Here is a 24,670-nt window from a genome sequence, read left to right as displayed (position 1 = left end):
TGGGTTGATTGATTGATTGATGATGAAGATAGGAGATAGCACGGGCATGAATAACCCGTAATGTTACCTGGGATACTCTCCCCCCTGCAGATGAAGAAGCTTCTGTCTACGGGACTGGTGCTGTCAGGGTGTGTGGACCCTGTGAATCATGAGGTGTGCCACTGTCGGGCCCTGGCACCTCTGGTTCGCTCTCACACGCTCCTCTCAGAGGCCTCTGCCGTCTCCGGAATCTCTGGCAGGTCCCTCCGCCAACCCTCTAGGCATCAGGGCGCTGTTAATTATAACAATGCAACACAGGTTGGTGCTATTTCTATCACCGGATACAGTGGAAGTCTAGTTTTAGTTTAGCATTGTTGTTGATATATGTGTATTTAAAAATTAGTGCAGGTTAAATTAGCATATGCAATGTTCATATCTTGCTTTGCTGTTGGTTGACACACACACACACACACACACACACACACACACACACACACACACACACACACACACACAGTAGATTACGTCGGCGGCTCACAGCCGAGGATCACGAGTCTATTCCAGTCACAGGATAGAAACGTTTGGGCAGCATTTCCCTTCATCTGATGCCTATTGTTCACCTAGCATTAAATAGGTACCCGAGAGTTAGGCAGCCTTTGTGAGCAATATCGAGAGGATTATAATAGATATGATTCAAGAAAAAGTAATGAGAAGTCAGTACATTAAACAACCACCGGTCGGATAGGCCGGAGTCCAAGAGCTAAGAGCTAACCGCTCGATCGTGCAGGGACAAATCGTTGAAAACAAATAGGTGAATACATACACACACACATACACACCTACACCTTTGTATATATCAAGAACGGTGTTAAGATTCTTTGACAGTCTTGACTGTTGACAGGGTTCTTGAGATAACATACTGATACACAATAACATACATATAACAAATGATACAGATAACATACTGAGATACACAAAGATGTAAATATTAGCAGTGAACCTTGAACCACGACCTCCCACAGCCAAGGAGGTCGGGGTTCCTGTCGCTACCCACACCAGCCCTGCAAGACGCCGAGAAGGACAACAGCCAGGACTCTATTATCACAACAAATACCCAAGTATGGCTTAGAGCTACTTAAAAACTCTAAGAATATTATTATTCAAGTTAAACATACGCTGCCCTTCACGAGGATTGGGTTAGATTTACTAATTTTTTTAGATTTAGATTTTTTAGATTAGAACTGATTTTTTTAGATTATTAGATTTTTTTAGATTATTTAGACACTTGTAAATATGCAGGCGATGAGTCACAATAACGTGGCTGAAGTATGTTGACCAGACCACACACTAGAAATTGAAGGGACGACGACGTTTCGGTCCGTCCTGGACCATTCTCAAGTCGATTGAATCACGAGTCTATTCGATTTACAATCGACTTGAGAATGGTCCAGGACGGACCGAAACGTCGTCGTCCCTTCAATTTCTAGTGTGTGGTCTGGTCAACACTTGTAAATATACTATGAAGGAAATTAGTTTAGTGTTTTAAGCAATTTAATATATATTAGGAATTTAGATTATTTAGATTTGTTCATTTAGTGTCTTTCATTTAATACAAAAGTGTTAAGAGCCCGTAAGGATAGGAGGGTAGAACTAGCCTAAGCTACTCTATCCTTTTGACTTATATCTTTTTGTCTCAATAAATAGTACTTGAACTTGAAATGCAGGAATATTGACATGTTGGGACAGGCCAATGGCGCAGGGTTCGATTCCTGTGTCAAGTTGGGACTTAGGGAGCCGGTGGCTGAGCGGACAGAACACTGGGCGCGTGCTCCTGTGGTCACGGGTTCGATCCCGGGCGCCGGCGAGAAACAATGGGCATAGTTTCTTTCACCCTGATGCCCCTGTTACCTAGCAGTAAATAGGTACCTGGGAGTTAGTCAGCTGTCACGGGCTGCTTCCTGCGGGTGGAGGCCTGGTCGAGGACCGGGCCGCGGGGACACTAAAGCCCTGAAATTATCTCAAGATAAGATAGGTTATCTATCGCCGTGTGTGTTGCTATCGTGACCAAGGAAGCGGCAAGAGGCTCTTTAATGTTCTCGATTAACGTCATGTTTGATCAGAGATTGTCACTCTTAATTGGTGTTAGTAGTCACTCTTAATTGGTGTTAATAGTCACTCTTAATTGGTGTTAATAGTCACTCTTAATTGGTGTTAATAGTCACTCTTAATTGGTGTTAATAGTCACTCTTAATTGGTGTTAATAGTCACTCTTAATTGGTGTTAATAGTCACTCTTAATTGGTGTTAATAGTCACTCTTAATTGGTGTTAATAGTCACTCTTAATTGGTGTTAATAGTCACTCTTAATTGGCGTTAATAGTCACTCTTAATTGGTGTTAATAGTCACTCTTAATTAGCGTTAATAATCACTCTTAGTTGGCGTTAATAGTCACTCTTAATTGGTGTTAATAGTCACTCTTAATTGGTGTTAATAGTCACTCTTAATTGGTGTTAATAGTCACTCTTAATTGGCGTTAATAGTCACTCTTAATTGGTGTTAATAGTCACTCTTAATTGGCGTTAATAATCACTCTTAGTTGGCGTTAATAGTCACTCTTAATTGGTGTTAATAGTCACTCTTAATTGGGAGTAAAGGCCAGACTTAATGTATTCCGGTACTCATTGTAATTCCGTAGAAACAATTGACAATATTAGTAACAAATGATGATCAGTATCAATTGTCAGCCAATTAAAGCAATTATTAATTGGTAGTAAATGGCATTATTAACTAGCAGTTCGTGAGAATATTAATTGATAGTACACATTGTCCATAAGATCAAGTCTGACTATTATTGATAATAATGTTCTCTCTTAACATAGCTTGAAATTGAGGATGCGCCGCCCCCTTTGGCGCCGAAGCAGACCTCTCTCACGGGGACCAGTAGCGGGGAAGGAGGTGCCGGGCGGGAGGGCAGACTCGGTCATCCTGAGAGCAGATCCGGCAGAGAAAGCAGACTGGGAGGCCATGAGGCAAGGCGCACAGCTTACGATGGCAGATATGGCAACGCCAGTCGATGTGGAGGTGAAGACAGCTTCGGGGAGATGAGTGGCAGGCATCACCAACGACCTGTTGGATCTCATAACCCCGACGTCCAGTTGACTACCATTTATCCTCCACCGACCCGGTTCGATCTGTAGCATGAGGCTAGCTACGTCTAGCCTTGTGGAGGATACGGAGTATAGACCCATCGCCATCCTTCCTTTTGTCATAATTCTATTTATAAACACGGAAGGGAAGTATATACATGTTCAAAATACATTATAGTATTTACATACACTACGTTTAATCTTCATGGGACACACCGTATTTAAGAATCAGAAAAAATACGTCACAATATTGTGTAACATCATATAATGGGCATTAGCAACTCATGACAATACAAATATCTATATAAATCTACTAAAATATCGTTTTGATTTATAAATATCTCCAAAATGTCTCAGGAATACCCCTTCAAGTGTCCACTACCAGGAAGATCACAGTTCACTCCACAAGATGACTACGTAGCCTCAAGCTTTGTAGATTAGTAAATATTTTCTGTTCGGAAAAACATTTCTTGCCCTTATTTCTATAGAGCTTGCAAACACGTCGGGTTTTCTTCCTGTTGGGAAGTGTTGTACATGCTGCTATGGCGGTGTGTCCATTCACAGGATGAGTAGCGCTGCCCAATAAACTCACCCCTCGGGGCAAAATTTAAATTTTTTAAATTTTATATGCACCTCCTGTCTGAATAAGTTGCAGAATCCAGACAACTTCTTCAAAACGTCAGATGTATCACAAACAAGAAGCATATCGGTTTTAAGTCTAGCAAGCCATAATGCAGGACAAAACAGGAGAAACATTTTCACTCTTAGGGTAATAAACCCATGGAGCCGCCTACCCGTCATAGCCGTACATGCCAAGACATTAATTCAGTTTAAAAATCAGCTGGAAAAAAATCCTCAGGAATATTGTGTATAACACTATTTACATTCTGCTATTCAATAATGGATTAAAGAAACGATAATTTTGCTAAAGATTAACGATTAAGTTTCAGTTGAGACAGACTCGTTTAACTAGAGCGTGGCTCACTTACAAGGTAGTGTAAGGATTATTCCACGTATAAACAAACATCAGCTAACAAAGTGATTAGGTATTTAGCGAATGTTGAACACTGTATTCAGTGATCACAGTATCTGTTTTACATATATAGTGAGTAAACGTGGAATTAAAAGTAATCTAATTTTAATATGAACTGTAGTAGAGTGGACTGCGTTCTAGACTCACAATCGAGGATCCCGAGAGGGGGTTGAAGTACTTGCACACATTTCCTTTCACCTGATTCACCTGGTCACTTAGTAAATAGGTACCTGAGTTATCCTACAGTTACAGCCCCGCTCCTGTGCCAGGTAAGTCCAACACGGGCTCACCATAGCCCGTGCTACTTGAAACGTTTTCTTCCGAGTAGCTGAATCTTAAACAACAACAACAACAGTCACAATAACGTGGCTGAAGATACGATAACCAAACGACACATCAGAAGATGAGGGGGCGACGATGTTTCGGTCCGTCCTGGGGCCAGATTCACGAAGCAGTTACGCAAGCACTTACGAATCTGTCCATCTTTTCTCAATCTTTGGCGGCTTTGTTTACAATTATTAAACAGTTAATGAGCTCCGAAGCACCAGGAGGCTGTTTATAACAATAACAACAGTTGATGGGGACGTTTTCATGCGTGTAAACTGTTTAGTAAATATAACCAAAGCCGTCAAAGATTGAGGAAAGGTCTACACGTTCCTAAGTACTTGCGTAACTGCTTCGTGAATTTGCCCCCTGGTCCATTACCAAGTCGACTGTCGACTTAATAACGGTCCAGGACGGACCGAAACGTCGTCGTCTCTTAAATCTTCTGGTGTGTGTGGTCTGGTCATCAACACTATATAAATGATGCCTATTTCCTATATAGGTACCTATGGTGCCTATATAGGTACCTATGGTGCCTATATAGGTACCTATGGTGCCTATATAGGTTCCTATAAATGGTGCATATATAACGTTTCCGTCCAGCTAAAATTATATACAAACAATAATATAAATAGGCGAAGAAGTACAATATATATATATAAATATATATATAAATATATATATATATATATATATATATATATATATATATATATATATATATATATATATATATATATATATATATATATATATATATATATATATAAACAACGTAGCGAAAAGAATAGAACGCAAATTACTATTAAGGATATTACATCAATTGAACATAGCAAATTCAATGGATGTAATAATGACAACAACTTCCTATACTAAATTAAAGAAGAGTGCAGACATGACCCCTTACCTTGAGGTGCTTCCGGGGCTCAGCGTCCCCGCGGCCCGGTCGTCGACCAGGCCTCCTGGAGGCCGACCTTGGAAACTGTAGAGAAACAAATTGCTTAGATCTCAACGAACTGTGTGAGACATTAGTATAAACAGCCAAGAACTGATTTGAGACAACACAGAACGCATCTTGAAGACGAACATTGGATTAAGAAGACAACAAAGACCAGCTGACAGATGGATAAAGTACCAGCTAGCAGATGGCTACATTAAATTCAGATTTACAGGTATCTAATGATCAGGTAAGCCACAAGATAGGATTATTTATAGGTCTTTATCCAACAGAGGACTGGTAAAGGTTGGACTTGTCCAGGTCCAGCCTTGGACTGATACAGGATAACGCCAAATCCTGACAGAGAATAAAATCATCAGGACCTTTGACAAGCCACCGGCTTCCTGTCCTTGTAGAGGCCACTAGTGGGCTTCGGGCAAATCATGGTTACGTAGGCTATTGAGTCAAAATCTGTGTCAGCCTCATGGTGTGGTGATATGCACTGTGTCCTCATGTCCAGTAAACATGAGAACTAAGTTAACATCTTGGGGTTAGAATCATGTAGTGAACACGATCAATAAATCTGATTGTATTTATGCCAATTTAAGACAATAAATTTTTCAAGAAATGAATGTTTTTTAATGTTTATTTAAATATTAGTAATTTGTAATACTGTAGTAATTAGTAATACTGTCCTGGGCCGCTTTAGGCCTCTCTCAGAATCCCAGTGGGTGCAGTACCCAGGAGTGCCGTTGATATGACGTTGAAACGACGTAAATTCTACGTTGATTTGGCGTTGATGACGTTGAGTCGGTGTTGACTTGGTGTTATTGTGCTCTTGGATATTGTGACCACTGGGTATAAGGTCCATAATTCTTGGAGGATAGATAGGTCAGTGTCATCTGGTGATCAGTAAACACAAGGTAAGGATTACATTAGTAATTTGACCATGACCATAAATTACCATGAGGCCTACAATAGTAATGTTCATATATATGTAAAGTATCTGGGTCCTCACAATTGTCGTCACACTCACAATAATTCTCACACTCGCAATTGTGAGCAATGGGTAGCTGATGGCTGGAATGTTTAAAACATGATGAAAGTTCCCATTTTATACAGAGACACCAAAAAGTGGAACAGAGTAATCAAAATTCTAAACTAATCTATCCTAGGGTCCCCCCTCAAAAAAATTATAGGCCTAACATTTTTTTTTTTTTTTTTTTTTTTTTTTTTTGAGATATATACAAGAGTTGTTACATTCTTGTACAGCCACTAGTACGCGTAGCGTTTCGGGCAAGTCCTTAATCCTATGGTCCCTGGAATACGATCCCCTGCCGCGAAGAATCGTTTTTTCATCCAAGTACACATTTTACTGTTGCGTTAAACAGAGGCTACAGTTAAGGAATTGCGCCCAGTAAATCCTCCCCGGCCAGGATACGAACCCATGACATAGCGCTCGCGGAACGCCAGGCGAGTGTCTTACCACTACACCACGGAGACCACGGAGACTTCAGAAACATGCAATCTGAAGCCTAATTTAGTGCATATATGTATTATACTAGATCTAGGAAAAGCAATATTTGGTTGTTATATATTTTCTTCTCTCTCGTGCGGTCTAGAAACATTAATAACACAAAACTAGAACTTTATTTTGGCTGCAACAGTGTATATTGAGATAATGTTATTCCCACAGTAATTATAGATACTTTACTTTTTGGATAACTTGTTGTCTTTGAGACATATTGATTAATAACAAAAGAAATCTCATTATCATAAGAAAAGGTAAAGTAATTATCAAGAGAAAGTACTAAGTCAGTCCAACTCTATAGCACTGGGAAGGGATATGAGAATGAGGATCTGGCACAGGACGGAGGGAAGTAATGTTGTCCAACTACATGGACGGTCGGGGATTGAACGCTGACATGCAAGAAGTGAAGCCATTGTTATACCGTCCAGTCCAAGTGATTGGGTATGAGAAATAAAAATATAAACTAGTTTTGTTTTCATTTCTGAATAATCAGACGGCCCACGAAGTCCTTGAATGTCTACAGCAGTGTTGGGTCCGGTTCCCACTGTGGAAGGACAAGCCTCCCCACCGGGAAGAAAAAGATCAACGTTGATAACGAAGGATTCAACGTGGAACCAACTCTTGGTTCCAATATCCAAGGGTGCCAATTCGTTGGAGCTCTTGGATATTGTGTCTACTGGGGAAAACTCCTTATGACAAGATGCGTTCGAGCACCACTGCAGTGGAGCTCACATATATATGGCCAGATAAAGGTAATTGTGAAGAGCGGACGCTAATCAGGAAGTAGACTTTATTCCTGAACATAATTTAGGGCTAAAATAAACGATCTGCATACCGGGTAAACCTCTCGACGGTGAATATGCGAACTCTTTTTGTTAGACATGCATCAGCTGACATAAACCGAACGTAATTAGGCAGTTATCCAGCAGACCCGGCAACGTGATTGGCTAAGCGATAGGATGAGCCTTCACTCTGATTAGTCAAATGGAAAGTTGTAGCGACCTCTGACGAGAGACAGGTGAACCAGACTCAAACCCCAAGTAATAATAACGATGAGGACTCCTGGTTCAACCTTGACAAGGAGCGGACGTCTGGAACGCCTCCTCCGCCTGGGAGCCGCTGGATCACGTTCTGCTTTAGCGATTTGGATTTGATACTACCGCTTGGCGCCCCTATTCCACGGTCCGTTTTTACGACGCCTGGCGCACATGTCGCCTTGGGTCACGGGATTGTTGGTAGATTTTTTTTACGTGTTCTGGCTAGTTCTCACGGCAGGGTGACGGTGTCCGGCGCCGGCTTGGCCGAGAGTTGGTGGGCTCCTGGTGTGCCCTCAGCCGTGGTGGGCGGCTGGCTTCTGCTCTACCGGGTGGCATTGGTTGAGTTTTGTGTTTTGCTGAGGGCCGAGTTTTGGGTTTTGCTACCCGGTGTTCTCTGTGTGGGGCGAGGCTGGTGCTTGTCACCCTGAGGGACTCCTGGGGTTCCCCAATCATCTACCTGTCTGCGTTTCTTTGCCGCGAGCCATATTACTGTCCAGTGATTGGCGTAACTCGTTTAGCGATTAGGCTTGGCGTTTCACCCTTTACGGGCTTGGCAATTAACCCTTCCCGGTTAATTTTCGGGGCGCATCTGATCCCACGATCGTCGTCGCTCCTAAATCAACAACATAATAACAATAATTTATTTGCAAGAAGGTACAATGGGTTGGTGAGATTACCTAAGAGTGGTATTTTTACATTTTTTGCAAAGCCACTAACACGCACGGCGTTTCGGGCATAAACTCTGTCCAAAAGTGAGTACTCTGAAGAGCCTTTGTAACACACCCACCTGTATGAAGATGTGGGGGATAATTTAAGTAGCTGGCACAGTATCTCCTATTTGGCTGCTGCAAATATTTATTTGTTTCAGAAATTAAAGAGTATTAGCTCGCTCTTTTTTCGCATAAAACATAGAAAAAGTTTCGTATTAGTTGAGCCGGAACCATATTTTGAATTTCGTGCTATCATTCATCTATGCAAAGTTTCAGCAGAGTTCAGTGTATATTTAAGAGCATTTTAAATATATAATATTTTCTTTAACATTAAAAATATTATTTAAAATTAATTTTGTTTTAGTTTAGGCGAAATAATGAATGTTTTTCCTAATTGCTTGAATTTGAAAGCTGAGTTCCCTGGCCATCAGCTGGTGGAGAAACCTACCCCGCCGGTGTTTGTTTTGGTCTGTGAGAGACGGTGGGTGTTGCGCGATTTGAGCTGCCTTCCCCTGAGTTGTCAAGTGTTTGTCAGTGTGACAGGCGCGTTGGTTCTTGAGGTATGCTTTATGAATGATATGTGGATATGATGTATAGGTTACCTACTCATTTATATGCTCGTGTAACCCGAGCGAGCCAAGATAGGTGCAGCAACCTATGACTGACAGCTCTTTAAAGGTCTTGTTTGACAGTCATATTAGTGGGTTTGACGTCGTATGATTACAACAGGCCTTTTATTTTCCTTCTGCGAGTTGTATGTTATTTATCATTGAAGTAACATTAATATTTTGGGTGTTATGAGATGTTTTCCCCTCTCTCTCTCTCTCTTGGCTCTTTACTGAATGAAATAGGCCTCTTTCAAAGCGAAAAAGTGCTAAATACTTACTAGCATAAGACGTTTATATGATAATTCTCTTGTCGTAAAGAGCATGAAAAGACCAGGGCTTTTAGTCATCTAGCTAGTGGTTTGGAATTTAATTTTCAACATTCTATAAGTGGTCCTTAGGTCACTGTGATCTGTAGTCTGCTTTTGGTCCACATGGCTCTGTGGTTTACAGGCCATAATAGTCCACTGGATATAAATCATTACATGTACGAGATAGCTCGACAACCAATTTTAAAACCAAACCTTACTCTGCCAAACTTGACTACCTACTTGTTGACGATTTAGGGGATCAATGTCCTCATGGCCTGGTCTCTGACCAGGCCTCCTGGTTGCTAGTCTGATCCACCAGGCTGTTTGATGTGGCTACTTGCAGCCTGATGTAAGAGTCATAGCCTGGATGATCAAGTATCCTCTGAAGGTGCTAGTAGAGTACTCTTTTTGAAACTATGACATGTCTTACACAAGGAATTCATGCTAACATGATATATCAATAACAGACATCTATTGGAGCAATGTGGGGATTTGAACCAGTGACATGGGTATTCCCAGCTAATCACCTTAAACCACCTAGAGGTTGGTATCGGCTCATTTCCTCAAGACCCTTAGTGAATTCAGTTGAAACCCAGGTTCCATTACTTATATTGTGGTTCAGTGGTTTAAGGCTAAGAGTACAGTACTTGTTGCTGTTTTGAAGCCCCGCTTTGCCACAATTGATTTTCTCATGGCAGTTTCTTAATACTATACTTGAAGTTGAGGTTTGTGTTTAATTCCAGGTTACTATGGTTCTCGTGCTGTGATATCAAAGTCTTAATTATTCTCCAATTTTTTCTAAATTTAATTATTAATATAAAGACTCTAAACATATTATAAAATGAAAATTGTCAATGATCACTAGGTGTTTGGTAGCTAAAATGTGTTAAGGCAGTTTCTTGAGCAGGCTAGGTGGTGTACTCTGTATATTAGTAGCTAAGGACGTAAATAATTTATAATCATAATTATTAAAAATGTATTTTTATTTTATATATACAGGAATTCTTACATTTTTATTCAATATTAGCTTACACTTGGTCTTGATATGTCAGTTACAATGTTAATTACAAAAATATCCTTGTGCTTTTGATATGTTTTTGCTGAAATGGCACTGGCATTACTTGAGAAACCTTTGAGACGTGACTCTTGGCCAGGTAAGAGACCTACACTAGTTGAAGGTCCTCAGAGTCTGTTACTTGATCTTAAGATGGAATATTTGATAATGTAGCTGGAATTTTTCATGTTTTCTCCTAATCTTCCTTGGTTAAAACTCCTTTGCAAAATGTCAATTTGGGTACAGACCTGTAGTATCATTCATCAACTTTGCAGGAAACATCCAAAATATTAGAAATTTATTTTTCAGACATTCAAAACCTTATTATTTTAAAATGATTAGTGGATAATTTCCTTAATCAAATTTAAATTTTCTTCTATTTTCAGCAGGCCTAAACCATGGAAGAAATTCACCTTATACCTACAGTACAGAAGCCACTATTTCGATTGCCACCTCGATCAAGCTTGGCTCTCCCTTCCTTTGTATCAGACTTCATAAAAAGCCTATCACGACCTCAAAAGGTTAGTTTCAATAGATTACTAATTTTGTATTTAACAATCTCGATAAATCTGGTTGGTTTGATTCAGATATAGTAAATTCTTACTGTTTAAAAGTTAAACAATATTTTTAACATATACCACAGATGAACATGTCTTAAAAAATGTTTTATTTTTTGTGGAAGACTCTTGTTTTTCTTGTGTATGATTCACACAAGTGTGCTTCTCAAGTTTGGAATTGTCATTACATTCCAAAAGTTTTCACCTAATTATCAATTTCCCGGGTTTGATTTCCAAGCAGGACAAAGATTTCCTTTCTCCTAATGCGGCTGTTCACTTAGCAGTAAATAGGTACCCAGGAGTAAGGCAACTGTTGTGGGCTTGCATCCTGGGGAAGGTCAGAAGTTCAAGCTGGGGGCAGACCTCGATACATGCCGAAAAGTTGGAACTGAATACATTCCCAATAAATTTGATATGCTAAACTTTAGAAATATAAAGTGATAAAGTACTGTAGGTTTAATACAAATTCAAAATTTTATGGCACAGCCTGTTTATTCAGTATGTAAAAATCAACATTGTATTTCAGATTGTCATTGTGAGCATTGGAACTGGTTTAGCTTTGATTGGGCTTGTTGCTCGATATTTACGTCGCCGTCGCCGTACACCAAGGAAATCTGCAATGGCAAGGCATGATGACTCAGGTCGAAGCACTCGAAAACTTAAGCCAATCACAATATGTAGTCCTTCTGGTGGTGAGTTTTTTGCATTAAAATAATCTTGTTAATCATCACCATCTTCTCATACAAACATTCACTAAAGTCGTCTCTGAATATATAAATGTTTCTTGTTTTCCAAGTTTGCTCGATGATTCTGGCAGAATTTTTCATGACTAATGAACATAAAATTTGTGTTAAATAGGTGAGAATAGGCTGTTGATAAATTGTCACTTTCATTGATTTTATTGATTAAAAGAAATTTACACAACTTATTCACATTTTAAGTGACAACTAGACTATTTAAAAAATTTAACATAGAAATTTCCTTCTCTTAAATTCAGTAAACTTCATTACTGTGTCCGAATAAAGGTGGTGAAGCGGAGCATCTCAGATGCTATGGGAACAAAGGTGTATTGCCCTTTGAGTCGCCTGTACTTGAGTGATTGTCAGTACAGGCGAGTGATTTTTGTAACACAAAATAGAACTCGAAACAATGGGTATAAATTGGATGAGTTTCAATTCATGGTTTTTCAAGATAAACATACATGAGAGGGTTCTCTATTTTTTTACTATGTCCGAACAAAAATCGGTAGGAGCTATGAGGATGATTCGAACCTATTATACTCTAGATACTCCCAGGCAAACACTCTAGACCACTACACCATATCTAGACCATGTCTCTGTGTAGTGGTCTAGAGCATTTGCCTTGGAGTATCTAGTGTATAGATTCGAATCCTCCTCATAGCTTCTATCAATTTTCTCATTGATACAACACGTTAATGTAATTTCTTCGTGCATTTAAAGAGAGGCATAGGAGATAGAATTCCTAGACTACAAGGGGGGCTCATATGGGCATTGCGCGAAACCCTGATTAAGCTTCGGTGGAAGCCTCGGGAGCCCTAGAGGCTGCTGTTGAATCCCAGCCCTGGTTGTATCCCAGCATATACTGTGTGTTCAAATCCTCCTCATGGCTCCTACTGATTTTATCGTTAATGCATTTCTATCCTTTATCTCTTATAAACATAGGCAGGTGAAAACAAAACTAAAATAATATTTATCATTTGTACAGTAAAAGCTGAAACACTTGTTTCAGCTTGTACTGTACTTATTATTATTATTACCTTTGATAAATACAATGACATACCTTTGCAATTGCAATATGTTGTGCCACATACATTGCCCTATCTGCAACACCGTATGTTGCTCTGGTAGGTCTGTACATTGAATTAAATTGAATTTGTCACAAGATTTACAGTTTCTGCAAAGAAGATTAAACCAGTGTACTTCTTTTCCAGAAGTTCATAGTGTTGGTGGCAACATATCCCCAGGGTTCCATCGTTCTGTTCACCGTCAAAGTTTTGGCTCTGTTGGCAGTGACCGGGCGACTGTAGCCTCAGTGTTGACCACACAGGCTGCCGACGGTAGCACTCTGACGCCTCAGCAGTACGGAGTTATGGGTAAGTAAGCAGTAATAGTGAGAGCAGAGCAGAGCTGTGAAGTATTTTGTTTCTGCTGTGTAGTATCTTTAAAATATTGAGAGATTTATCTAATAGGATACGTCTCTAGTGGCAGGACAGGCAGCTGCAGGCTTGTGATGATTTTTTGCAAGTTTATTTCTACATGCAATACAGTACTATCATAGCTTTGAAAGCTTCAGCAGGTTGGCTGTTCCCAATGTTTATTAATTTTTGAAAGCTCTTGTCTGGTTTATCACTGTAGCTTGGCAAACTTGAAATTTGCATTAGAGTTCTTAAAGTGGTCTAATTTGGTTTCTAACTTAAGTACCTTAAATGTCTTGATGACATCCACCCTGTTGTGAAATTTTTAACTTATTAGTAGTGACACAATTTGTTCTGCCCTGTTCCATATCGAGGGTTGAAATGCAGTCCAAAAACAAAACTTTAAAATTGATAATTCATATTACAGTAAATTCTTAGTACTGTAATAAAAAGATCCTCCTTATCCAGCTATGCCATTCAATTTTTTTTTTCCAACACAAATTTTTATCTCTCTTTCCTATTAAAAAATATGGTCCATATGGCACAAATCTAGTGTGCGTGTTTGTGTGTGTGTGTTTTAAAGATATACAATATTATAAATACTGTACAACCAAAAAGCCAGGTGTTCTTAGTGGACACACTCGTCAGGATCAGATGTTTGAAGCCTGGGCTGCCATGAGTCAGTCTAAATGGCAGCAGACACTTGGCAGGTGGTGAAAGTGTTTTCTTCCACTGGGCTGAAATAGAGGTTGATTGGGTTGCCATGAGCCAGCCTGAGCAGCAGTAGGTGCTCTGGGTAGGGACCAGCACTAGTACAGTCTGGGCGATAGCGTGAACTTGTTTGAACCATAAAGTAGAATAACATAATCTAGACACAGATATTTATCCCACTTATAATATTATTTCTCATTTTAAAACTGGTACTGTAAATGCAATCCTGTACTGTGTTCATGTAATGTGACGTATTGTATGGAGTTAAAGCCTATGAGGCTTTGTGTCGAGTGGTGCATGGAGACACTTATTCTATTCATCAACCCTCACTAGTCCATGGTTTCCTTGCTAATATTTAAAGGTATAACTTGTACATTAGGTAACTTTTATACATTTTGGTATTATTTAAGGTCATTTTGATTGTAAGATGTCTGGTAGTAGTAGTAGAACTTATGGTGGAGAGAAGAGGAAGGTTCTCAATGTTCAGGATATTCTAATAGTGATAGAGAAACTTTGGTTTATTGGGAAAAGCCCTTTTTGTGATGTATGCAAGGAAATGGACAAGTAATTATAATTCACTCTACAGTTGTTATTGTTCTTTTGAATAGCAAGTCCCTCACGATAGCTATGCTTATGGGCCTAGATGAAGCAATATTCAGGCGATTCCACCTAGAATTGCAATCTAGGGACTGCCGTTGAAAAGCAGTGGAAATACAGAGAATACAGAGAACATATACGGCACACATACACGATAAAGCTACAAATTATTGATCGTCTCAAAGCTCTCCAAATGTACTCCCTAGAAAGGAGACGAGATAAGTATTGTATCAGATAATTTACGTATGGAAAATACTGGAGGGCCAGGTTCCAAATCTACACAGTAAAATAACATATTGGAGTGAATGATATGGAAGGAAATGTAGAATAAAACCAATGAAGAGTAGAGGTGCCATAGGCACAACCAGAGAGCACTGTATAAATGTAAGAGTTCCAGGGTTGTTCAACATACTCCCAGCGAGCATAAGAAATATTGCCAGAACAAACGTGAACATCTTCAAGAAAAAACTGGATAGTTTTCTTCGAGAAGTGCCGGACCAACAGGGCTGTGGTGGAGCTGTGGCTGCTCCATGCAACAGCCTTTTGGACTAAGCTCTCTCAACTCGGCCAGGCTTGGGGAGTAGAAGAACTCCAAGAACCCCATCCAGGTACGCTCTAGGTACAGTGGATTTTGTTTGCTGCCAAAAAGCTTGAATGCAAGTTAGGGACTATGAACTTTGAGGGACCTAATGTAGATTTTGATTAAGGTTAAGAACAATGCAAACTCAAAGTCTAGTACAGTAATGTTTACTTAATTTGTACTCAATTTGATTAGCCTGCTAGTTTTTTTTTTTTTTTTAGTCCAGTATGTAATTTGAATGTACAGTATACCGATACAGATTTGAGTATAGAATCCAATGAGTCCTTTTCTGTAAATAGTATTGAAGAATAGTTTAGCAAAAGTGATAAGCATACAACTCATTTGGCTATCTTGAATTATACATGAAAGACCACCAAGGAATATAAGATCTTGCCACTACCAGTTTAAGTACACAGTATAAATGTAATTACTGTATTACAAATATTTACTTGTACAGTACAGTACTTTATTCCGATGTTTAGATGTCTTGCAGGTCTGGTCTCTACAAAGGCAAAGCGAGTAAATGGTTTAGTTATTCCTACACGCTGTATAGTGCCACACCAGCATCATATCCTTATAGCTCTGATTTGGAATTCCTTGAAATCTGGATATCTTAAAAATAACCCTTCTCTGTATTGCTAATTTCCTGGCTAAAAAATATAGGAAGGCTGAAGATGGAGGGATCGATCCTTAAGACTAAAGGAAAAAAAATACATTGTGGTGAGGAGCATGAAGTTTGCTAACGGGAATACCAGAAAGCAAAGCAAGGACTAAATAGGCACCAGAGGAGCAGACACCACACTGAGGGAGAAATTGGGACAGCTTGAGAAAAAGAGGAAGAAATAGTAATACTACAAAAATAGAGAAAGTAATTGGAAAGCTAGAGGCACATGGTATTGAGGGGGGGGGTTGTCTTAAAATGATGGGTCAGATACAGTACTTCAAAGAAGCCAGAGAATTAGCGCAAGTGAAGTTGAAGCTGCGGGAGAAACTGTTGCAAATGAAGTTCACCAGAGCTCTGTGTTGGGACCTCTGTTGTTGACCATTTATGTAAATGATTTAGACATAGGATTGAATGACAATTTTATATAATTGGTCACTGTTGAAATTGTCAAATCTGAAAAAGAAATAATTGTATAAATGCTCAAAATGAGTAATACATAGAAGTGTAAGTTTATTCATAGCATTTAACCTTTCATATGTAAAGCTTAATTTACATTTTCTAGTGAAAATGGTAAAGGGGGACAATTGAAATGCTGTACACAAGTGGATGAAATGGTAAAACAAGTTTTTTTTTTAAGTGTATTAAGGATATCAACTCAAAAGAGTGGATACAAACTAGACATGCTTACAGTAAAAAAAAATAATTAAAAAGACACTTGGAAAATACAAGCCAAAAAAGGGAGGGGGGTTCTTACCTTTTGGAACACATTGCTAGGCAAAATAATAGATGTGGGATTGCTGGACAGTTGAATCCTTCAGTAGCTCAGCTATTTAAAGGTATGCAACAAAAACAAACATACATGACAACCAAAAAAAAAGCATATGACCAAAAAAAAAAAATTAAGGTCTATGGTGATTTGAGAAAAAGAATCACAAGAGAGAATTGCCAGTAGTAATTGGAGTTGTTGACAGATTTAAGTATAACATGGAAACATAAGTGATTGTGATTGAAAATAATAATTATAATAATTCACACGTTAGACTTTTTAATAAGGTCCCCCCCCCCCACCTACCAGGGTCAAATTACTGACCCCGCCCAAGATGGAACCCCACAACAAGCTGACTAACTCCTGAGTACCTACTTGCTGCTAGGCAAACAGAGGCATTAGGTGAAAGGGAAATGTGCCCAACCATTTCTATCTCGCCCTGGATTCGAACCCAGAATTCTCGATTGTGCATCGAGAATGAACCTGACTGTACTACCAAGACACTAAATATAAATAGAAATCGTTTCTCTTCAAATTTCACATGTCCCTATACTATAAAGAGAAGGTGCCTCATGGGGGCCAATAGATCTTCTGTACAGTAGTTTAATCTGTTCTTATGTTCTTGTACCAATGTCATAAACTTTTATTAACATGAAGTAAAATGTTTAACTAATTATTTCATGAGTTTTGTAGGTGATTGGCTCTATAAATACCTCTATAGCAAAGGTTGATAATCACACGGAATGACGTACTTTAGTCTACGTTTGTATGGTATACTTTCCAGGGACTTTACATATACAAGACAGGTCCCAAAGTGTACTGTATAATCCATGTGGGGTTTAATAAAGGCTAGATAATGTTGAATGATAACATAAGGATTTATTATTAATGACTGTAGATATGAAGGCTTGTATCCTATTAGCACTTGAATATTTATGATTTTCCCCTACCAACCTTGAGGTTAACTTGAGGTGCTTCCGGGGCTTAGCGTCCCGGCGGCCTGGTCGTTGGTACAATCACGTACCAATCATGATTCCATGATCTTTCTCACAATTGGACTTTGCAATTTCAATATTGCTTATTATATTTGCAAATCTATCTTTCAGCCAACTTCATGAACCATTTGCTTGTAGTCATCTTAAACCAAAATTTTTTTTAGGAAAGAATGCCGTAGAGGAAGGTATGATTAAAGAGATCATTCTTGATTTTTGCTACTGCAGTACTCTGGCAAACATAAGATCAATATACATTCCCTTATTTGCAATGCTCGTCTGGTGTTGCATTACATTTCTCCATTTGGTGAATTTTGCTTGAACTGCGGCATTTTGGATTGATCTGCTGTATCTCTGCTTCAAGTTAAATGGAATGGTTTTTGTAGGAAGAAATTTCATGAGGGTACTGCACATTTTTCTTTCATGTATTGCCAGATTTGATTTAGACATTGAATAGTCAGTCCCTTGTAAAAATTCAAGAAGTAGTTATTGAAATTGAATTGAAATTGAAATAAGTTTATTGAGGTATAAATACACACAAAGGGATGAGGTAGCTCAAGCTATTCTCGCCCCGTTCAGTACAATGTGTTCATATACATATGTATACATTGCTGGCAATCATCATAAAACACAATACTAGAAAGAAAGTAAGGCTTTATTTAGGAAATAATATGATGATCTAAAGTTTTAGATAAAAGTGGCTATTACTGGGATTGTAAAGCTTTGTTTTATCTAGTAAATTTTCCACCTCTATGGAGACTTGTATGTCAAAGAAAGAGTTGTTAAAAATTTCTAATATAAATTTCTAGATAAGATTTAATATGTTCCCAGGTTTGGAAAGCCTTGAGTGCTTGCATACCTCTTGCTGCCACTGCTATCTTATTGTCTATGTACTATCTGCCTGATATATATAGTGTTTCTGGTATAGATTTTTGGTGTCTCATTTCAAATTTCATATGTCCCTATACTTCTGTCAAAGCTACAAATAAATTTGCTCTGGATGGGCTGTCTGCACTGTAGCGAGGTTTGTAGTGTCTGGTACTGAAGGTTGGAACTACACTCATTCCTTCATAGACGAGTCTAGTTCATGAAGTACATACATAATACATACGTCAACACACATACATACGTCAACACAGACATTACGTATTTGTGTTGCGTCGCATGCTGATGGTGTTGGAAAAGATCTGTAGTTTATCTTGAGCATTTATCATTGAATCTCTGGTGGTTCTACATTCCTGATCTTGATCCACACTTCACCTAACATTATGCTGGACACAGTTTGCTTCTTTGTTTGACAAGTTGACCATCATTTGGCTCGCAGGAAAATTTGCTGGTTGCTTTTGGCGTTCCTAAGCAATTCCTGCCTCGACAAGGACAGGAAGCATGTGGCTTGTCGCTGCCCCCCCCCTATCCCCCCCGTCATTTGCCTTGATCTTTTCCAGGTATATTTTAGAACTCAAAATTCGTGGAAATGTTGGAACATTTTATTAATAAAATTACAGATGTCATTAATGGTTAGTGAATTAATGCAGGTGTCATTAGTGATTATGGTGGTATGTTGCTGGCACATTAGAGGTAATGTAGTTTGCTACAGGGGGAGGTGTTACTTTGTGATAGCATGTTATTTTATCAGAAAGAGCTACTATATCATTATACATAACTCATTATACATTAGTATATTTTGGTGGTAGCCGTCTTTCTTGTAAACATATGTTGTTGAATATGACCGAAAACGTAAGATTAATAATTCTAACACGAATCTTCTGAATATTTCTTATGTTTTTCTTAAACAAAAAAATATTGAAGATTTGTGTTAGAATTATTAATATTACCTTTTCGGTCATATTCAACAACTCATTATACATATACAGTGCACATCTTGTTAGTGGAAAATATTGGACGAACATAAAGGCTGCAGAAACTGAACCCAATATTCATTTTATTGCTTCAAATTTGTGATGGTTACAAGGGTACTGATTCAATATTAATGTGTGTGTATTTATGTATGTATTTATTTACATACTAGAAGGAACATTGAGTTGAGAGAGTAAATAACACTGGTGTGTGATTATTACATTCTTGCAAAGCCACTAACATGCATAGCCTTTCATGCAGGATTAATAATGTATATTAAGGTAAATGGAGGGGGGAGGGAACCTCTGACAAGCCGCCAGCTTCTTGTCCTCATCGAGGCCACTAATGTTAGTGGCTCTCTGGTAAACTCGGGTAATATTGTTGTTCTATAATTTATTATATATTTATTATTATATTAATATAATATAATATATTAATATAATATTGATATATTAATATATAATATTGATATATATATTAATATATAATATCGCTGTTTAGGCGATAAAATTTGAAGAAAAGAGAGATCAGCAGAATACCATAGTATACCACTAATGCATTTTCTGTAATGTGAATGAAAAATAAATTTAGGGCAAACTATTCCAAACATGTAGTGCACGTTATTCTTGACTATTGCCTCTACCAGCCTCTAATTTGTGCACCCCATACTCCTGGCTTAGTTCTCTTTAATAATTACCTTACTTATTACACTTGAAGTGTGTGCGCACAGGACCGTGACACGAGCATAACTACAGGTTCCTTGTCCCTGACAGCTGGGACAAGGGTCCTGTAAGCACTGGGCACCCGGCCTGTTAAGCAAAAGCTAAGCGTACTAAGCGGGAAATTGATTCATAACTCCGCTAACATTTAACTTCATAATGACAGTACTATGCTTGCAGTTTTCAGAGCACTGCGTGGCCACAAGATGTGATTTAATCGCATATTATAAATAACACGCAGTCCTATCCGGTAAGAGTTTGCGGTGACTTAAGCCCGTAGGAAGACTGTGTAGTGTTAATGGTGTCCGGGTTAGTAGGTGCAGGAAGGGTGTGCGCGAGGTGTTTATGGACAGTCTTCCTTAAAGTGAGGAAGGTCTTTCCTGTCCCTCTTACTGCTTTGTCTTCGCCATCCAGGTTCTCCCCCTCCCAGCTTCCACCCCCCTCCCCTCTCTACCCTAGTTCCCCTGCCCCTCTCCTCCCTTGTTCTCCCCACCCCTCTCGTTCTCCTGAAGTTCTCCCCCCTCCCTCCTCGTTCTCATGTCACCATCCCATCTCTTTCCGTCCTTCTCTTTACTGCTTTTTTTCTGGACCTCGTCCCTTGACCATCCTCCATGATAGCCCTCCCCCTTCTTGACATCCACACTGTCTTTCCTTCCTTCTTGACACCCCACGCCTCTTTTTGGCCTCGGGTCCCCCTCTGCTTGGCTTCCCTCCTGCTAGACCTCTCGTCTGCTGGCCCCTCCTGCTAGACCTCTCGTCTGCTGGCCCCTCCTGCTTGACCTTTTCTCTGAAGGGCTGTTCCCTCACCCTCCTGCTCTGACAGTTTAATATCATGGCGTGGAGCTACGCTGATAGCCAGACCTCTGCCAATCTCCACTTTTATCGCCCTATAAAATACCTGCCGCTGTCTCCCTCCCTCTCAAAGGTCTTGGTCCTTCCGCTGCTCCTCCTCCTCTTATGTCTTATCATATTCCCCAATATTTACTGGCTTTATAATTATGCTACTTCGGTATGATTCTTCAGTCGACTAGATCAGCATATTAATTCATTATCACAACTTGCTAGTCATTTCTACATTTAGTAGAGTATTGTTATACGTTTTGGTTTAATATCTGGGCAGATCATAAGTTCAGAGAGTTGGAAGCTACTAGCAAACAGCACGTTTGTCAGTATTGAACGTGAGGTTGTGTTCGGCGTTATATCATCGACATTTACCTTTCAATGTGTTCGCTTCATTGTTAAGGGATAATATAAATGGCTCGTCAGCATGCAAAATGAATGTCAGAAATGTCTGGGTTCGCTAGACGGTGTGTATAAAGGTAAATACTTTGTTTAATTGTGTTTATTATGGCTCTAAAGTTAACAGACGAGGACACACTCCGTAGTTCTTTGGAATGGGAAAAAGTCCAGAGGTGTTGATTACTGGTGGCGATGTACTATGGGGAGGGGACGCTCCATCCATGCATCCTTTTCCTGCTCTTCTTCCATCCCTGCCTCTTCCAGCGCCTCTTGTCTTTTATCTTCCAAATAACCAAGAGCGCCATTGGAACCCAACATAGCACAGTGGTCTACGTCCTTGGGTCTTAACCGGGGGGAACCTGGGTTGTATCCCTGGGCAGGACAGAAACAGTTTGGCACGTTTCCTTTCACCCGGGAGTAAGGGAACTGTTCTGGGTTGCATCCTTAAGAAGGACAATAGTTGGCCTTACGACGACAATTGTTGACTGGGGAAAGGCAGAGCGTAAATTCCATTTTAACAGCTCTGCTGTCGACCAGACCCGTCATGCTGTCCGATATACCAATGTTGAGGTGGCACGTAAACAGAAGGTAGTCATCTTCTGTCATCGGCTCGCTTATGACAGAAGCACAACACGAGCACTGATAAATCTTCACTCGCTCGAGGGAAAAAAGTAAGTGATAGATGATTAGAAATGCAGCCAAGAGAAGCCCAAGTCTCCAATGCACAGAGAAATCACATTAACTTAATGTTATCAATTAGGTTCGAATCCTCATCATTTGATTCCTACCGATTCGAATCATCAATCCTCATTAAGCTCATACTGATTTTCTCGCAAGTCCTTCCCCCCCCCTCCCCCACCAACGTTCTTCCAAGTCCCTATTTTTGAAGATCACATCCCACAGTTACGCGCATAGTTAAGTCTCGTGTATATATTAATGACAAAGTTGTAACATATTCAAATTCAGATCATTTATTTACAGCTGGAGGTAGTGGGCGTGCGTGAACCGGAGGAGAAGTGAGGGGGTTGATGTATATTGTAGACTATGCGCCCCGTGGAGGCTTCGAGGTTTGGGCGGTGCTCAATATACCAGTGTCTTTGATCCCACTGACCCGAACTCTCATATGGATTTTCCGTTATGACCTTATCCTCGAGGGAGGCGTTCGAATGAGTACGTTTCAGTAAGAGTGAATGTGTTTAGTACGCGGTGTCTGAGTATTTGAGTGCTTGTGTGCACCTACTCGCCTAGATGTGTTTGTGGGGGATGAGCTACGGCTCTTGGGTACCGCCTCTCGGATCTTAACTGACAGGTGTATAGGTTCCACAGCCAAATTGGAGTTTGTCATATCTACATGTAAAGCTTTGTGTATGGAGTTTCTCCTGTACTTCTTGGTGCCTTTCATACTTATGCATGACTGTTTCGGGGCACCGGTGGCTGTTTCGGGGCACCGGTGGCTGTTTCGGGGCACCGGTGGCTGTTTCGGGGCACCGGTGGCTGTTTCGGGGCACCGGTGGCTGTTTCGGGGCACCGGTGGCTGCGGCGGGGCACCGGTGGCTGCGGCGGGGCACCGGTGGCTGCGGCGGGGCACCGGTGGCTGCGGCGGGGCACCGGTGGCTGCGGCGGGGCACCGGTGGCTGCGGCGGGGCACCGGTGGCTGCGGCGGGGCACCGGTGGCTGCGGCGGGGCACCGGTGGCTGCGGCGGGGCACCGGTGGCTGCGGCGGGGCACCGGTGGCTGCGGCGGGGCACTGGCGATTGTAGCTGGAGACTGATAATGAACTGCTTGGGTTTAAAACTTGTGATTGTGATCGATAGATGGCGATTGTGGCCAGAGCCCCACACTAGCTGTTATAGGTGCTGGTGATGACGGTACCTCCCTGGTTTAGCGCATATTTGATAATTACTGACTGGTAATTAGTGGGGGCCGAGGTGTGAGGGCCCCTTCACGCTTAATGAGGAAGGCGCGGGCTGAAATGTGGGGCCCGGAAATAATGATTTTTTTTTTTTGTTTGCGGTATATTGAAGCCTCTTTTCGTGGTGGTAATATGTATTACCACCACGAACACGTAACGTATCACACGTATAAGTAACACACCCTTATAACATTATATAAGGAACACACCCTTATAACATTATATAAGGGTGGGTTGGCGAGTGTTTATTCGCTATTTGCTCCTGGAGGATTGAGCTCTTAGCTCTTGGGCCCCCGCCTTTCTGACCGTCGGTTGTCTAATGCACTCTGACTCCCGATCTAATTTTATCTTATATCTACTATGCAATTTTTTTAACGCGCGCGCACCACCCAGGATGCAGCTTGTTACAGCTGTCTAACTCCCAGATACCTATTTTAGTGTTAGGTGAACAGAGGCTTCAGGTGAAAAACTGCTTATTTGTTTCTGCCTCTGCCGGGAATGGAACCCGGACACTTAGGACTACGAATCCCGAGCGCTGTCCACTCAGCCGTCACGTCAGATGTGTGCGTGTTCGCCCCAGCCATGAGCACCAATAGTGCCTCGTTCAACGGAGTGGTTCACGTTAACTCCCTAATCCTACAGCTTTTACCGTAACCACTTTTCAATCTGTGTATTTAATTTGTATTGTTTTTCTCCATAGTTCATTCCTCGTTTGTTGTTGTTACAGCATGAGGGATGTGTTGTATGCGCGCGCAACACATCCCTGTCTTTTTATCACCGTGTGTCCTATTCTTAGTCTGTCCCTGGTTAAGTAGCTCGTACACATGAGTATCTTGTATGTCATGATCATCATTCTGTGAGGTAAGGTGAAATTTGATCACAGTAAAATTGAATTGAAAGTACCGCTGAGATTCAGCTTATGTGATAGTGTTAGTGTAGTAACAGGTTCCTTGGTCCGACTAGGCGAGTTACACACACATTGTGGGAGGAGTCAGTAGGGTCTGAAACCTGTCCTGAGATGAACATTACAGCGTCATGGTGACGTCACGAGCCTCCTTCACGCCGTATATATAATACAAAATGTTGTCACTTTCCTTAGCATAGCATTTGGTCCACGGGAGACATCTCCCGTCACGCAGGGTGCAGTCGCACCTCCACAGATCTCCAGTATCAGCTCTTGATACTGGTAATGGCTCAAAAGGCCACCACTTACGGGCTATTGATGTCCGTGCCACCTTTTGGGTGGCTTAATCT

The 24,670-nt window shown here is 40.5% G+C and overlaps 2 protein-coding genes across 5 annotated transcripts in view; both read left to right on the top strand.

The window, feature by feature from the left end:
• LOC123755335 (uncharacterized) overlaps nucleotides 1-3,737 on the top strand; it is a 47,490-nt gene extending 43,753 nt beyond the window's left edge. For both annotated transcript variants that reach the window (XM_069327879.1, XM_045737871.2), the window contains exons 11-13: nucleotides 91-297; nucleotides 1,002-1,097; nucleotides 2,859-3,737. In XM_069327879.1, the coding sequence (XP_069183980.1) occupies nucleotides 91-297; nucleotides 1,002-1,097; nucleotides 2,859-3,176 (621 nt within the window). In that variant the 3' untranslated portion in view covers nucleotides 3,177-3,737. The remainder of the gene's footprint in view (nucleotides 1-90; nucleotides 298-1,001; nucleotides 1,098-2,858) is intronic.
• A 5,388-nt stretch (nucleotides 3,738-9,125) lies between these two features.
• Nucleotides 9,126-16,100, top strand: LOC138349663 (uncharacterized). Of its 3 annotated transcripts, none has more exons than XM_069328186.1 (4): nucleotides 9,126-9,257; nucleotides 11,057-11,188; nucleotides 11,751-11,916; nucleotides 13,176-16,100. In XM_069328186.1, exons 2-4 carry the CDS (start codon nucleotides 11,066-11,068, stop codon nucleotides 13,343-13,345), a joined length of 459 nt encoding a protein of 152 aa, XP_069184287.1. In that variant the 5' UTR covers nucleotides 9,126-9,257; nucleotides 11,057-11,065; the 3' UTR covers nucleotides 13,346-16,100. The 3 variants fall into 3 exon arrangements, with proteins under 3 accessions (XP_069184287.1, XP_069184288.1, XP_069184286.1); XM_069328187.1 differs by having other exon boundaries at nucleotides 11,054-11,188; nucleotides 13,179-13,363; XM_069328185.1 differs by having other exon boundaries at nucleotides 11,054-11,188; nucleotides 13,176-13,360.
• The last annotated feature ends 8,570 nt before the right edge of the window (nucleotides 16,101-24,670 follow it).

Source organism: Procambarus clarkii, chromosome 20 (assembly GCF_040958095.1).
Source record: "Procambarus clarkii isolate CNS0578487 chromosome 20, FALCON_Pclarkii_2.0, whole genome shotgun sequence".
Taxonomy (NCBI): Eukaryota; Metazoa; Arthropoda; class Malacostraca; order Decapoda; family Cambaridae; genus Procambarus; species Procambarus clarkii.
The sequence above is the reverse complement of the archived record's forward strand: the minus strand, read 5'-3'. Positions and strand labels throughout refer to the sequence as shown.